General features: G+C 53.9%; 2 protein-coding genes across 4 annotated transcripts; one reads left to right on the top strand and one right to left on the bottom strand.

Moving 5' to 3' along the window:
* Nucleotides 1-691: 691 nt before the first annotated feature.
* On the top strand, nucleotides 692-10,615 carry dnajc14 (DnaJ (Hsp40) homolog, subfamily C, member 14). Of its 2 annotated transcripts, none has more exons than XM_086169094.1 (7): nucleotides 692-825; nucleotides 2,077-3,535; nucleotides 3,625-3,731; nucleotides 4,472-4,591; nucleotides 4,674-4,834; nucleotides 6,114-6,216; nucleotides 6,876-10,615. In XM_086169094.1, exons 2-7 carry the CDS (start codon nucleotides 2,285-2,287, stop codon nucleotides 7,165-7,167), a joined length of 2,034 nt encoding a protein of 677 aa, XP_086025220.1. In that variant the 5' UTR covers nucleotides 692-825; nucleotides 2,077-2,284; the 3' UTR covers nucleotides 7,168-10,615. The 2 variants fall into 2 exon arrangements, with proteins under 2 accessions (XP_086025220.1, XP_086025221.1); XM_086169095.1 differs by lacking the exon at nucleotides 692-825 and adding an exon at nucleotides 836-971.
* Nucleotides 9,258-13,312, bottom strand: inpp1 (inositol polyphosphate-1-phosphatase). 2 transcript variants are annotated; one of them, XM_086169098.1, is made up of 6 exons: nucleotides 13,027-13,312; nucleotides 12,317-12,522; nucleotides 12,171-12,231; nucleotides 11,444-11,653; nucleotides 11,191-11,365; nucleotides 9,258-11,071 (listed from the first exon to the last, which is right to left on the bottom strand). In XM_086169098.1, exons 2-6 carry the CDS (start codon nucleotides 12,518-12,520, stop codon nucleotides 10,555-10,557), a joined length of 1,167 nt encoding a protein of 388 aa, XP_086025224.1. In that variant the 5' UTR covers nucleotides 12,521-12,522; nucleotides 13,027-13,312; the 3' UTR covers nucleotides 9,258-10,554. The 2 variants fall into 2 exon arrangements, with proteins under 2 accessions (XP_086025224.1, XP_086025223.1); XM_086169097.1 differs by lacking the exon at nucleotides 13,027-13,312 and adding an exon at nucleotides 11,727-12,078 and having other exon boundaries at nucleotides 12,317-12,367.
* Between the last annotated feature and the right edge of the window lie 26 nt (nucleotides 13,313-13,338).

A 13,338-nucleotide genomic window follows, 5' to 3' on the forward strand; every position in this document is an offset into this window, starting at 1 on the left:
CGCCCTGATGTACGACAAAGGAAAACGTAATGGGTTGGAAAAAAACACCTTTTGTCGATTGCTTGAAAATGCTTATTTTTTGTTCATTGTAAGATGGTGGTTTATTTTTCAAGTGCAGCTGTTTTCTAATCGTGAATATATAAGACCTCGAAAGGGGAAAGTAGCTCATTTGCAAAACATTCTCAAGACGATATCAATAAAGTGCAAAAGTAAAAGCTATCGGCTCAAAGCCCTAACGGTTGTGTTCGAATGTTTGGGCTCCTCTATTCTCTCCAACTCAGATGTTGCTTTTTGTTGCAGATACAGCTCCTAGTCAAGACATAAGCATCCAAATAAAACATATCAAAAATCAATTTAAAAAATAAAACTCTAAAAGTATGTTCAAGTATATAGATTTATTTATATATATGGGTGAATGTATAGTTGCGGCTTATCGAGCTACACTGGCTTTGGATATAGGTTATTGCACGGAAGAAATTATTGCACATCTCTGTCACCCATGTTTGAGAATATCAGGGATATTCTGTGTCAGATTTCTTTTAATTGAAAAAGAAAATGAAATAATCCCAGAGAACTGTTCACATTTGTTGTTGACATTTGAGGGAGCATAAAGGAAATATTCAAAGCTTGAAGTTTGATGTAATGCGCCTCCGCGCCGCTAGGTGGCGCTAGTTCCGCCGTGCGTCCGGCCAGCAAACATGGAGAAGGGGCGGAGCCAGAAATGATTGTCAGAAAGTAGAGAAGGGAGAAGAAGAAGTGGCTACAAAAACAACACGGATACTTGGCCGTCTGTTCACAAACGCGGGCATTCACTTGTTTCAAAAGGTACATACGACGTCTGTTTTGTTTCAGTGGACTTGCCAAATACTGTCTGTCCGCTCCAAGAGAGCCCGGAGTCCGAATTGTGGCTTCGCGTCCTGGTCGGTTCCCACAGGAAGGGAGCCAGTCGTTAATGCTGGGCTAACTGTCAGGTTAGTCGGTCTAGTTAGCGCCGCGGTTGCCCGTTTGCTCTTTGCGGCCGTGCGCTTTTATATTTATCGTTCACCGAGCTGCCCGCAGATGATTTAAGGTTTGGCCAGAGTCAAGCTAATTTTAGCCCCGGTAGCGCCTGTCTGTCACCCCGGCCGGGTGTCCGGCTGCTCTCCCAATGCTAACAACCTGGCCGTCCGCTATCATGAGCTGTCCGCTTGTAAAAAATAAAATAAAATCCCTCTGGTTTCGTTAAAACGCCGAAAATTGACATGTACTCGGTTCTTCGGTTAAGGACCGAGCGTTGCGGGACTGGTTTTGCTTCCCAGCCCCGACTTTTGTGTGCGCGTTTCGTTTCAAGAAGGTTCAATGTGCGCCTCTTTGGCTAGCTGAGTTAGCTTAGCCAGCAGCGCGTCATGCTCGTCATTGAGCCAAACTGCGTGAATATAAAGAGCTGCTTTTTAAATCTCTGCAGAATCTACACACCGTCTGCAACGACGGCTTGTAATGAAAAGGTCGCCGTTTTGTTTCAACCGTCAAATGTCGTCTCGTTGTGTGGTCCAGCGCGGTTCCCTAAAGGTTTTATTTGCGAGGTCTTTGCTGCTCGACCAGCGTGGACGCAACATTTCCTTTCCTTCCTTTCCTTCCTTTCTCTTGTCGCGATGCTCTGGTGAAACAACCAAAGTGAAAAAGTGTCAATTCATTGTAAATCCCTTCCACAGTTTCCCCCCTCCGTGCCCGAGGCTTATTTTGGCCGATTCATCCGTTGACTCCCTGTGATATACAACCAATGCGACCTGCAAAACGAAACACAAAAAAAGGGAAATGGGACACAAAAGCTACTTTTTGACGTTATCCCACGACGAATCCGGAATAGAAATAGCGGACGGTTTCTTCCGGTGACTTTGTAATGCTGCGTTCAATCCGGGGATTCGTCTCATATCGTTCTGATTGCTTGTTGAGCGTCAGTCCTGATGGGGAACTTGATGTTGGGTCACGTCCCGCTCAGCTACTGATCTTTGTGTCGACAAAGTTGCGGTCTTGACAGCTTATAGACGCCGTGGTTACTTGTGAATTCTTGGTGAAACGTATGTCGTTGCTTTTCAGACATCGACCCGATGCATGCTAGGAGGTACGTAAGAGCCCTCTGAGCGTCCGGCAGCTGCTGATATGGTGCACCTGAAACACAGTGTCAGGAGCCCCCAGTCTCACAGCACAGTGAGAGCCTGGGGAAAGCACTGCAACAGATTATGGATTTAGGACGTCCTCTTGCACCAGAATCCACTTTCGCGGCTCTTGAATAAGAGAAAGGAGCATGGAGCGAGTTGCGGCCGACAGGGAGATGGATGGCGTGACGGACACCGAGGAGGAGACCTCTGACGGCGACCCCGCGGCGGCGGCGGCGGCCAAACCCGGCAAGTGGATGGCGAGCCGGCGCGACGACGACGACGACGACGAGCGCGAGCGGGAAGACAAAACGGCCGGAATCACATCTCAGGACTGCGCCGACCCGGCCGCTCCGCAGGACCGCGGGCCCGGTGAAGCCCGACGCTTTTCGTCCACAGAGGCCAAAGAGGACGGCGAGGAGGCGTCCGACGGATTCGAGCACGAAAGCGCCGACGGTCAGGAGAATTCAAACGCTTTGAGTCAAGAGGATGAGGACGCTTCAAGGGAGCGGCACATGAACGGCGAGTCCGGCTGGAGGAGCGCGGGAGCCGGGAAGCGGTGCAAGCTAAGGAGCCCCGGCTCGGTTTCGGAGCAGACGGCTCAGAGCCCGGCCGCTTTTTCATCGTCCTCCTTTCAGCGAGGCGGCGTGGCGTCCAGCGGCGGCCGGCACAAACAGACGCGCCGACGTAACCACCACCATCATCAGCTGAACCGCGGTCGCAGGCGGACGGGCAACCAGGTCATCCTCGCTTTCAAGGAAATGCTCTCGGAGTCGCTCAGCTTCTGGTGCATCTCCTGCGTCCACATGCTGATTGAGATTATTGTCACATTAACTCATAACTGCGGAGCCGGCGTGGAGATGGGAGGGCTTAAACTCTATAACTTTGGCCAGCGGCTCCTGGTGAAGATCACGGACGTGCCGGGAATGAAGGCGGACGCCGGCCGGATTTTAAGATGGACAAAATGCACGGGCGCAAACGTGGCGGATAAAATTGTGCGGTCGGCGAGATGCGTGAAGACGGCAGCCTTATCCGCTTTTGGACTTCTATGCACTTTGACGGTCCTCGGGTTCCGCTGGGCGAAGGGGATTTTCGTCCGACTCGGCGGAGAGCGGGGCCAACGCCTTTACGCGGCGCTTCGCGACTCGGCCTTTTGCAAGAGGGCGGCGTCGCTGCTGGACAGAGTCAGGAACGGAACGGGAAGAGACCGACACGTGCAAACGTCCGGCCTGGAGTCGCCGGGACGAGCGGCCAGAGGCCAGCCGGGCCGGGAGCTGGAGAGGCTCCTGGCGCTGGTCGAGGTGCCCGAGGACGAGCTCGACCCTTTCGCCGTGCTCGGCGTGGAGGTGCACGCCAGCGAGGCGGAGCTGAAGAAGGCCTACAGACAGCTGGCTGTCCAGGTATCGTCGTGGCGACCGCTCGGACGAGGGAGGGGATGACTCGGGAACCGTACATGCCGACCGCTTTGTCTCTGTGCTCCGTCTTTCAGGTCCATCCAGACAAGAATAAACACCCACGGGCCGGAGAGGCGTTCAAAGTGCTCAGGGCCGCCTGGGATATTATCAGTAATCCGGAAACGCGACGGGAGTATGAGCTGTGAGTGTGCCGAGGGTGCGTGACGGAAGCTAAATGGGGGTAAACTCTCGGTGGCTGGCAGGGACCGGGCGGCCGCTTGCACCAGAGGTGAAACGTCTCTGACTCAAGGAGTCTGCCACCTGCAGCAAGGTTTAATGATGACCGTGTGATTTAAAATACGTGCGCGCTGTGTTTGCTGCGTTTGCTGCGCTGATGCTCAAATTTCTGTACAGCTGCTATATATCAAAGATATTTGTTCAAGGTTACGTTACGGCGCGGCGCACTGAAGTTTTGGATTTCATTACATTTTGGAGGCTGTCTGCAGTCGGTGGAAGATGAAAAGAGCAAGATAAATATCGGTTAAACGTATAACACCTCACTAAAGGAATGAATTTGACACATTCGGGAATGGAATGTCAAAGGAAAAGCGTTACAGTCTGAAAACGATCGCTGAACCAACGGAAATGTCAAAGTGTATCAGGTCTTTACCTTGACATGAGTCACGGAGCCTCCTGGTATCTTATTATCATCATCAATATATTGAGTCAGGCTGATGCGTGACCGCACCAGACGTATTGTTCATTTATTGTTAAATATTAACAAAAACACTGATCTCACAGGGACGGAATGATCACAAATATCTGAAATGGAAGCCGATTTCATTCCATAAATCAGTTCTTTGGGACCAATCATCAATATATTGACTGGGGCTGATGCGCGATGGAGTATTGATCGATGAACCTCTCGTTCGTCCCTTCCAGGAAGCGCATGGCGGCGACGGAGCTCTCCAAGTCCATGAACGAGTTTCTGAGCAAGCTGCAGGATGATCTGAAGGAAGCCATGAACACCATGATGTGCACCAAATGTGAAGGAAAACACAAGTACGTGCGTCCGTCCGCGTGAACTGCGGCGTGTTGTCAGGCGGCGTGTTGCGGACTGACCCTGGTCCTTGTGCCGGCGCAGGCGCTTCGAGATGGACCGAGAACCCGGCGAGGCTCGCTTCTGCGCCGAATGCAATCGCTGCCACGGCGCCGAGGAGGGCGACCTGTGGGCCGAGTCCAGCATGTTGGGCCTCCGCATCACGTACTTTGCCTGTATGGATGGAAAAGTTTACGATATTACAGGTGAGACCCTCCAGATACCTGTCTTTCTCCGTGCGTATTTATATATATACCGTATTTAGCGGACTGTACGTCGCTCCTGAGTACAAGTCGCACCAGCCATAAAATGCGTAATAAAGAAGGAAAAAACATATATAAGTCGCACTGGAGTATAAGTCGCATTTTTTGGGGGAAAATTTATTTCATAAAATCCAACACCAAGAATAGACATTTCATCTTGAAAGGCAATTTAAAATGAAAATAGAATAGAGAACAACAGGCTGAACAAGCATAGCCTATATGATGCATAAACAACGAACTGAGCATGTGCCTGCTAGGCTATGCTAACGTAACATATTCGGGTAAGAGTCGTTCAAATAACGATAGCATTTAGCACATGCTACAACCAAATAATCTGTGTCTTAATCGCTAAATCCAACGAAATCTTCTTCTTCGGTGTCACTTCTGAACAACTCCGCCGACTCCGAAGGTAGACGGCGCGCCCCTTCCTCTTCTAGCGGTACGTCGCTACGTCAGAGTCATCGTCACTTGCAGTTCCAATTATTCCAGCCTTTCTGGATCCCGACAGGACGGCGTCTTTGCTCTGATAGAGAGGCGATTGCGTCGCATGAAGCGGTAACATCAGGAAGCTCCTCCCGCAAACTCACTTATATTCATCTCCTTGGCAACTTCCTGGTGTGAAGACACAACCGTCCTGTTGACAAGCCTCTCCCGGCAGCACCTTGTTCAAGCACCAAGTGTGAACTCCTTCCTCTCGCCGTGGCCAGCTAGCTTTTAGCCCGAGATTAGCTTTTTTCGTTTTCTTCACTTCAGTAAGAGTAACCTCCGCTTTTCTCCAGTCCCTCACAAGTTTCTCACTAACTTCAAACTTTCTCTCTGCTGCTCGATCGCCGTTTCGGGCTGCATGTTTCACTCCTTCCAGCTTGTAACCTGCAGAATATCATTTTCTTTTCTGTGTCATTTTTGTTCAGCTCTTCTCAGATGTTTTTATGAGTTACCGCAAATGTTGAAATGATCAATTTTCATAGGTACAGAAGTCGTTGGTGGCGTCTTTTTTTCCCGAATGCAGTTATATTAAAGACACACACGCAGACACACACACACACACACATCAGAGCAAGAGAGCTCAATAATTTCACACATAAGTCGCTCCAGAGTACAAGTCGCATCCCCGGCCAAACTATGAAATAACGCAACTTATAGTCCGGAAAATCCGGTATGTATACGGAAGGGTTCCCCCGATGGAGCCCCGTGTGGGTGACCCTTTGGCGTGTCCTTCCAGAGTGGGCAGGCTGTCAAAGGATAGGCATTTCCCCCGACACTCACCGTGTGCCCTACCACATCTCCTTCGGCTCCAAGAACAACAGCGGCTCCGCCAGACACAGGTACGTCCCGTCCGACGTTCCCTCTTCTCTGTTCGGGGAAGAAAAGCGTGGCGTTCGGACACAGCGGTGGTCAAAACCCAGAGGAGCGGCTGGACTCTCGGTGGCAACGTTCAGCCGTTCCTCTGCACCCTCCCGGGTTAATGCAAACTATCCTGACGCTGAGATCCTCTTATTACCCAGGTTTGCGCAGCGCCGAGGCTCCTCAAATGCCAAACGTCACTCGCTGCGGATAAATCTGTTCACGTGGGTGGAAAACCCGACCGAACGCAATGATGTTTGTGTTGCGAGCCGTCATCCGACCAAAGACGGCGTGAAGCGGCGGGTCGGACCGAAAAGCAGAATCCACTTGGGCTTTACGGAAACCTCCGAGATGGTTTAACCTGACGGCCGATCGTTTTGTAAGCTTCTGTCCGCCGGTCGATCGAAAGGGCAATTTTAGCCTCTAAAATGGCCAAACGCGGATTAATAATTCGAACGTCCCGCCGCCGTCGGCTCTTTCCCCGAGCCGGTTTCCTCCCGGAACTCCGTAGGAATCCACAGGGACGCGTCTCGGGCGCCGATTCACTCGGTATCGACATTTTTAGAGAGAGCGGCGTCTGTCCGGGATCCGTCTCGCACGTCGAGCTTCCGAAAGTGACTTTTCCAACCTGTGCTCCCAGGACACACATGGAGCACCCCGCCGGGCCGTCCAACCCCGCCGATCTGCAGGACTTCTTCAACCGCATCTTCAAGGGAGGAGCCCCCAACGACATGGCCGCCAACGGGGGCTTCTTCCCCTCAGGTCCGCCTCATCACCCGCCGGGCGCCGGGGCGCCGCCGTTCTCTCCTCCCGCGGGCCAGACGGGCTTTTACATGCCGGGCGGCCAGCGGCCGGAGTCCGCCGAGACGTGGGCCGAGGGCGGCAAACCCCCGAGGAGGAAGAAGAAGGTGCGCAAGCCCTTCCAGAGGTGATTTTTCGCTTTGTTTTTCGACGCAACGCATCAACCTACCGACGCAGGGACACGTTCGATAACGGCCACGTTTGTCCGTCGCCCGCCCGTCGGCGTGCCAAGACCCTGACGGAAGGGACGGAAAAATGAGATTTGCCCGAATCGGAGAATGGGAGGAGGGCTTTAGAGGTGGCGGCGATGGTGCTTTACCTCTCATTTCACCTTTTTCTTTTTTTTTTGGGTTTCCATGACAACTGTAGCCTTGAAATTCTTCCTTATTCGGATGCTGAAAAGTTATCCTTTCATAAGTTCTCGCCAAATTCTTCAGCGCATGATTTGCTCACCTGCATTTTACCGCTTTGGTTTCGCTGGCTGGACGGTCCGGCCTTTATCCCGAGCAGAGGGTCGCCGTCGCGGTGGCGAATGTTTTTGTGTAAAGTGATGTGGACACCCGGAGGGGCGACGATCTCCGTCGTTCTGCGAATCGGCCCGGAAGGCGCGCACGCCGCGCCAGAAAGCTAAAGTGTATCTGCTGAAAGAACGCCGTTGCAGCTCCACGCAGACCGTTTGCTTTCCTTCCATTGTTTGAAGAGCTTCTTTCCCCCGGCGCTGCTCCGACATGTCATGCCGCCTCTTTCCGCTGTAGAAAAATCACACATTTTCTTCACGCTAAAGGGCGGAGAGGCCAAACATTCAGCCCGTCCGGTGAATTTCTCGACGTGTCGGCCGGCGGTTGGTTTCGTTGGGCTCGATGTGGCTGACAAACACCAGCCGCGCATTTGAAGAAAATGAATTTGAAAGGACTGGCCTTCCTCTTAACGTTAGAATTGAACTTGTCAAATCCGTCTGACTTGTTTGATTTGAAAAGCCAGGGGAAGAAAAGCCCACGAGAAGAAATAATGCGATCTTTTTTTTTTTTGTGTTACGATTCAGCCATATTAAATTTGTTTTGGTTTCAGGCTCCGGTTTCACAATAATTACGGCTCAGGTTCAATTTCAGCGTCGGGAGTGAATTTACTGAGTGGCTCCGGGGAGGAAGGCTTCTGAAGGTCCTCAACATGTCGCCGATGCCTCGACGTTCTGGAGAAGGATTTCTTCCCTCCGGCGAGGTTCAGCGGCAAACTCCGGGATCTCCGAGGAACCGGTGCGACTCGCCAGGGGAATTTGGCTTTTTCTTTTTCTAAAATACGTCGATCTTTTTTGGCGGAACCTCGAATCCGCCGTTATTCTTGCGCCGCGCCATCGGTTAGCGTCGGCTCCCGCTTCAAAATGTGGCGGTGAATGGAAGGGCGGTTGCCGACGTCTCGCCACTTTCTAGAAAATGCTTCGTTCCTTCATCGAGGGAAACCGAACCCAAAGTGTTTACACCCGAAATGTGAAAGCGGCAGGCTTTACTGAAATTGCAGTTCCGTGTGTGAAGGTTTGCGTTGCTGCTTGTGCTTTTCATATCATCAGGCCGTGACAAAGAAACGCCGGTTTTTCACCCGTCGCCCTTCTGGCCGTGGCGCCGTTTTCTTTTGCGAAAAAGATGTCAAGCGCGTTCGGTTCGCCAGGTCGTTAAATCGTCCCGCTCTCGTATCGAAACCGCCGCTTTCTCGGATGTCGACGGGCGGATTTTTGCTTTTTTTCTTTGAAAGTCGGCCGTCGAGGAAAAGGTTTGCCAGGTTGGGATGTTTCCGGCGATAAGCGAAGGCGTGGTTTAAGCCATAAGAGCCACGAGAAGGTCTCAGAGGAACGGACACGTTTAGATTCTTCATCGTCGGTGGCACTTTACCAGCTCAAACTATTCCACCGTTTTTTTTTTTAACATTTGTTTCAAATGAATTTCAATTTATGAAAGAACTCCTTTCTTAATGATGTGCAATTTTACTTCACCCACATTGATGTAGGCCTTCACCATCAAAGTGCTTCTTTTTTTTTTTTTTAAGTATTCAGAGACACACAGATTTCTTTCAGCCGGGGTCGGCAGACCTGGACCCAGACCTGGATCCAGACCTGGACCCAGACCTGGATCCAGACCTGGACCCAGAGGTCTGTTCACCGTGACTTGAGAATGTACAGTTCTGTATGTTACGAGCGCGACGTTAAAAGAAGTCAACGATGATACTCAAGTTCAGTTTTTCCATTTGGAGTTTTTAAAACAGAATATGCAGAAATATCGCAAAAAAAAAAAATATATATCTGACAATCACCAGGGTCTTTTGTTCCCTGGCTGGCAAACCGTTTTAAAATATCACTGTTGGGTTTTTCTTTCCCCTGCATTCTCTGGTTTTCAAAATAATAATAATAATAAAAAAAAAATTAAAAAAAAAATTTACTAGACGCACAACGCTTGCTCTTTTATGTGCCGTGTGAGCATAAATGTTTTCTTGCTTTAAAATACAAAATCCCGTTTTACACCTACAGCGACATTGAAAAAGCCAGATCCACATCGGAGGCGGATCGAGGGCGACGCCGTTCGCTTTCACTAAACCCACACAGAAAACCCTTTTCCCTCTTATGGCTTTTCCGTTCTGGACTTACTGGGATGCGAGCGCGGCGCTGCTCCTTACAAGGACTCGAGCCGGCGGAGCGGCGGACCGACCCGCTCGCTCCGGTTATTTAGAACTCCTCGCGGGTCGGGCGGAAACATGTCGAGCCCCGGAGGTGGGACGCTGAGGAACGGGAGTTCCTGGATGTTTATTATGGCGTTACGATGGCCGGTTCAGCGACACGGAGGGCTCGGACTCTTTGGATGCGACTGGCGAAGATTAGGAAAACAGAAATAAATAAACAGCGGCGCAAGCTTGCATAGCGATTGATCCCAAAAGACGAGAGGAACGATTTGGCCCCGATTAGATATCGCCTTCACGCTTTGAAATAAGACGGCATTATTCATATTTAAAATGTTGTTTGCGGCGCCGACGGACAGATGAGATAAAACAAGAACCTCCGCGACGGTCGCAGAGAACATGGGGATAGGAATGAAGGTCAGACGCAGAAAACGTGAATGAGAGGAACGGCGAGGAGAAACGGGTCGGAGGAAAGTGTCAGGGGCGATGAAGAACGTCGACGGCGTCGAGGAGACGGGAAGCAGAGACGGAGAAGATCAGGAATGAGTCCATCAGAGGGACGACACGCGGTAGATGTTTTGGAGAGAAGGTCCGAGGAGGGATGGGGAATTTGTCGGTAGACTGATGCTGGAATCGGAGCTGCCGGGCAGGAGGTCTAGAGAAGATGGATGGACGTGGTGAGAGAAGATATGAAGGTGGTGGGTGTGAGAGAGGAGGACGGGGTGAGATGGAGAAGGTGGATTTGCTGTGGAGACCCTGAAGGGAGCGGCCCAAAGGAAATATTATTCATAGTTCAAACATCTGATTCTTCACCTCCCTGTGAAAGAAAGGTGATCCTATATTTAAAGAGAAGCGTATTAAAGCGTGGACGCCGCGCCGGCCGGCTCCGTCTTCCCCCTCAGGGCCTCCATGACGCCGGCCAGCTGGGAGCGATCTCTGTAGGCCACCAGGCCTCCGCCGTTGGCCCAGCGCTCGGCTCCCTTGCCGCGGCCGCAGGGCCGGTGGTAGGTCAGTTCGGTCGGTTCGGCCCGCGCGCCGCGTAAAGTCTCGTTGAGGTCGGCCACGCCGCCGCCCAGGGCTCGGAGCAGGGCGTGAGGGGCGCAGGAGTCCCACTTGAAGGTGCTGCCTTCTGAGAGGACGTAGACGTCGGCCAGGCCCTGCGCCACGCAGAGGATTTTGTATCCGGCCCCGGAGGCGAACGCCAGCTTGTCGGGGCCGCACAGGGAGCCCAGGGCTTCCTTCACCGCCGGCTTCTCGCTGGAGCTCAGCACCACCGACAGCCCGCCGCCGCCGCCGCCTCGGCCTTCGGGGCGGGACACGGAGCAGACGTTGACGTCGCCGTAGGACAGACCCCAGAAGTGCTTCCCTTTCCAGCTGCGGACACAAGAACCGAGCCGACGCTGGATCAACTGAGCTTTTGTTAAAACGGCCAAAGACGAGTCCATGCGGACGGAATACGGTTTGCTTCTTTTCAAGCTAAATCTTGAGCTCACCCTCCGCCCGCCGGGTCTTTGCGGTTGAAAGGCTGGTTGATGACGCCCATGACGGGCTCTCCCGAGCCGCGGAGGTAAACCCCGATCAGAACCAGAGCGCAGTGGAGACCCGACGGAGACAGGCGTCCCTCCTCCGGCACCTCCTCCCGGCCCTCGATGTACTGGCTCGTGGCGTCTTCGCCGGGGAGAAAACACAGGCGTCACGGCGCCGCCGCGGTCGGCCGCGGCGAGAACGGCGAGGGAGGACGCTCACCGATGGGGTCGATCCAGATGGCCAGCCGGGAGGGGCTGAGCGGGAGCACGGCCCGCGGGTCGAGGTCCGGGTCGGGCCCCGGGTCGTCCGGGTCTCGGTGGATGGCCCGCGCCAGGAGGGAAGCCGCCGTGCGGTCGCCGTCCAGCACGGCGGCCAGCAGCGCCGCCGTCTCCTCCTCCGAGGCGCAAACGGTGACCGTCACGCTCTCTCCTGGAGGCACAAGACGCCACGTTAGCGTTCAGCTATCTAGATCGCTCCTCGACGGCGGAAGCCGAACAGATACTTGGGGTCGTGTACGTCCTCGCCGCCGTGACGCCGGCGCGTCGCCGCGCGAAGCCCTGACCTCCTGGGCTGGATGTGCACGCCGCACGAGGGTGGCGGCAGAAAAAGGCGTCTCGGACGAATTTAAACGCAGGAGAGATTGGACGCAGAGGGTTCCGGGCAGGAACGGGGCGGCGGGGCAGCCGGGGGCGGGAACGTGGATCCACGAGACGCCGTTTCACTCCCGATCCAGACCTCCAGATACTCCTGGGCTCAGGAGTGCCCGGTTCCATCCTGGACGCCCAGGATGAGGGACCCACCAGGACCAGGACCAGGACCAGGACTGAAACCCACCAACTTGATCTCCAAGAAGCCTAGAAGGATCCGCTGCTCTACTAGAACGACGTCTTTCTACGTTGTCGCCACCGGCGGCGGCGGCGTGTGAAATGCAGAGGTTGATAATTACCGAGCCCGTTTTCAAATTTGTTGGATTCTTCTCCGTGGATGAAGCCGACCATTTCAGGGAACTGAAACCAAGAAGACAGACGCGGGTGAAGATCTGGAAAACACCCGGCGTCCCTCGTCCCACGCCCGCATCCGCCCGCCCCGTACCTGAGCGCCGACGTCGTGTCGGATCAACTCCTGGATCACGACGTCCGCGAGCGTCTTGAAATCCTGCACGAACTTCTTGTTCTTGTCGTCGCCGGTCTTCTCCTGGACCAGGAGCTGGAAGAGGGGGGCCTCCTGCCTGCAGACCCGGGCCACATTGGCGGCCTTCTCAGCCACCCGCAGCAGCAGCCTCAGCAGGTCAGCCATGCCTGAAGGGAAGGCAAGTAATAACAGTGTGTGTGTGTGTGTGTGTGTGTGTGTGTGTGTGTGTGTGTGTGTGTGTGTGTGTGTGTGTGTGTGTGTGTGTGTGTGTGTGTGTGTGTGTGTGTGTGTGTGTGTGGGAGCTGCACACTGGGCTAATTATAGCCTCGAAATGAATACAGGCCATCGCTGCAAACAGTGTGTGAGGATGGATGTGCTTCAGGTGTCTGCGGCACCGACACGCAGATTTAATCCACGCAGGAAACAAGGGGAGAAATAACCGACCGAATTTTCCAGTGGGCCGCGGGAGTGATTCTATCCGCGTCTACCTGTGGAAACCGTGACAATTACACGAGTGGGAGCGAGTCAATAAGCGGGTCAGCGGGGGTTCCGGGCGAGTTAAAACTATATTCCCGGAGGGGTGGGGGGGGGTGGGGGGTGGGGGGGAACACGAAACCTCCACGATGATCAAATAACGCTCGTCCCCGTCCCGCAACCGCACCCGATCTTACCCGAACACGTCCCGGCCCACGATCACGCCGGAGCTCGTCCGTGAAAAGCGAAGGAATGTGAACTGTTGGCGTAAAGCCCCCGGGATCCTCCCTCTCTCGCCCCGCGACGGTTCCGTCCGCTCGGCGGCGCGTTTCCGGCCGGAGCTCCGATCGCCGGTGCGGGGTGTGCGGGTGGTGTGCGGGGACGGGTCGAGAGATGCGGGGGAGAGACACCGCCGTGGGTTTTATCCGCGGGGAATCTCCCGGTGGGCTCCAACGTCACTGCCAGCTCGGACGGGCCGCCCCGCTCCCGTCTGGGCGGGGGAGCGCATG

This window comes from Fistularia commersonii, chromosome 21, assembly GCF_037954325.1.
Source record: "Fistularia commersonii isolate RoL2024-O1a breed Wild chromosome 21, RoL_Fcom_v1.0, whole genome shotgun sequence".
Lineage (NCBI taxonomy): Eukaryota > Metazoa > Chordata > Actinopteri > Syngnathiformes > Fistulariidae > Fistularia > Fistularia commersonii.

Excerpts from the sequence above, each read along its gene's own strand:
- inpp1 (XM_086169097.1), bottom strand. The coding sequence starts at position 11,997 with ATGGAACCGGGCACTCCTGAGCCCAGGAGTATCTGGAGGTCTGGATCG. Across the intron at positions 11,654-11,726 it reads GAGGACGTACACGACCCCAA|GAGAGAGCGTGACGGTCACC; the intron begins GTATCTGTTCGG and ends TTGTGCCTCCAG. Across the intron at positions 11,366-11,443 it reads CATCTGGATCGACCCCATCG|ACGCCACGAGCCAGTACATC; the intron begins GTGAGCGTCCTC and ends TCCCCGGCGAAG.
- dnajc14 (XM_086169094.1), top strand. The coding sequence starts at position 2,285 with ATGGAGCGAGTTGCGGCCGACAGGGAGATGGATGGCGTGACGGACACC. Across the intron at positions 4,592-4,673 it reads AAATGTGAAGGAAAACACAA|GCGCTTCGAGATGGACCGAG; the intron begins GTACGTGCGTCC and ends GTGCCGGCGCAG. Across the intron at positions 6,217-6,875 it reads AGCGGCTCCGCCAGACACAG|GACACACATGGAGCACCCCG; the intron begins GTACGTCCCGTC and ends CTGTGCTCCCAG.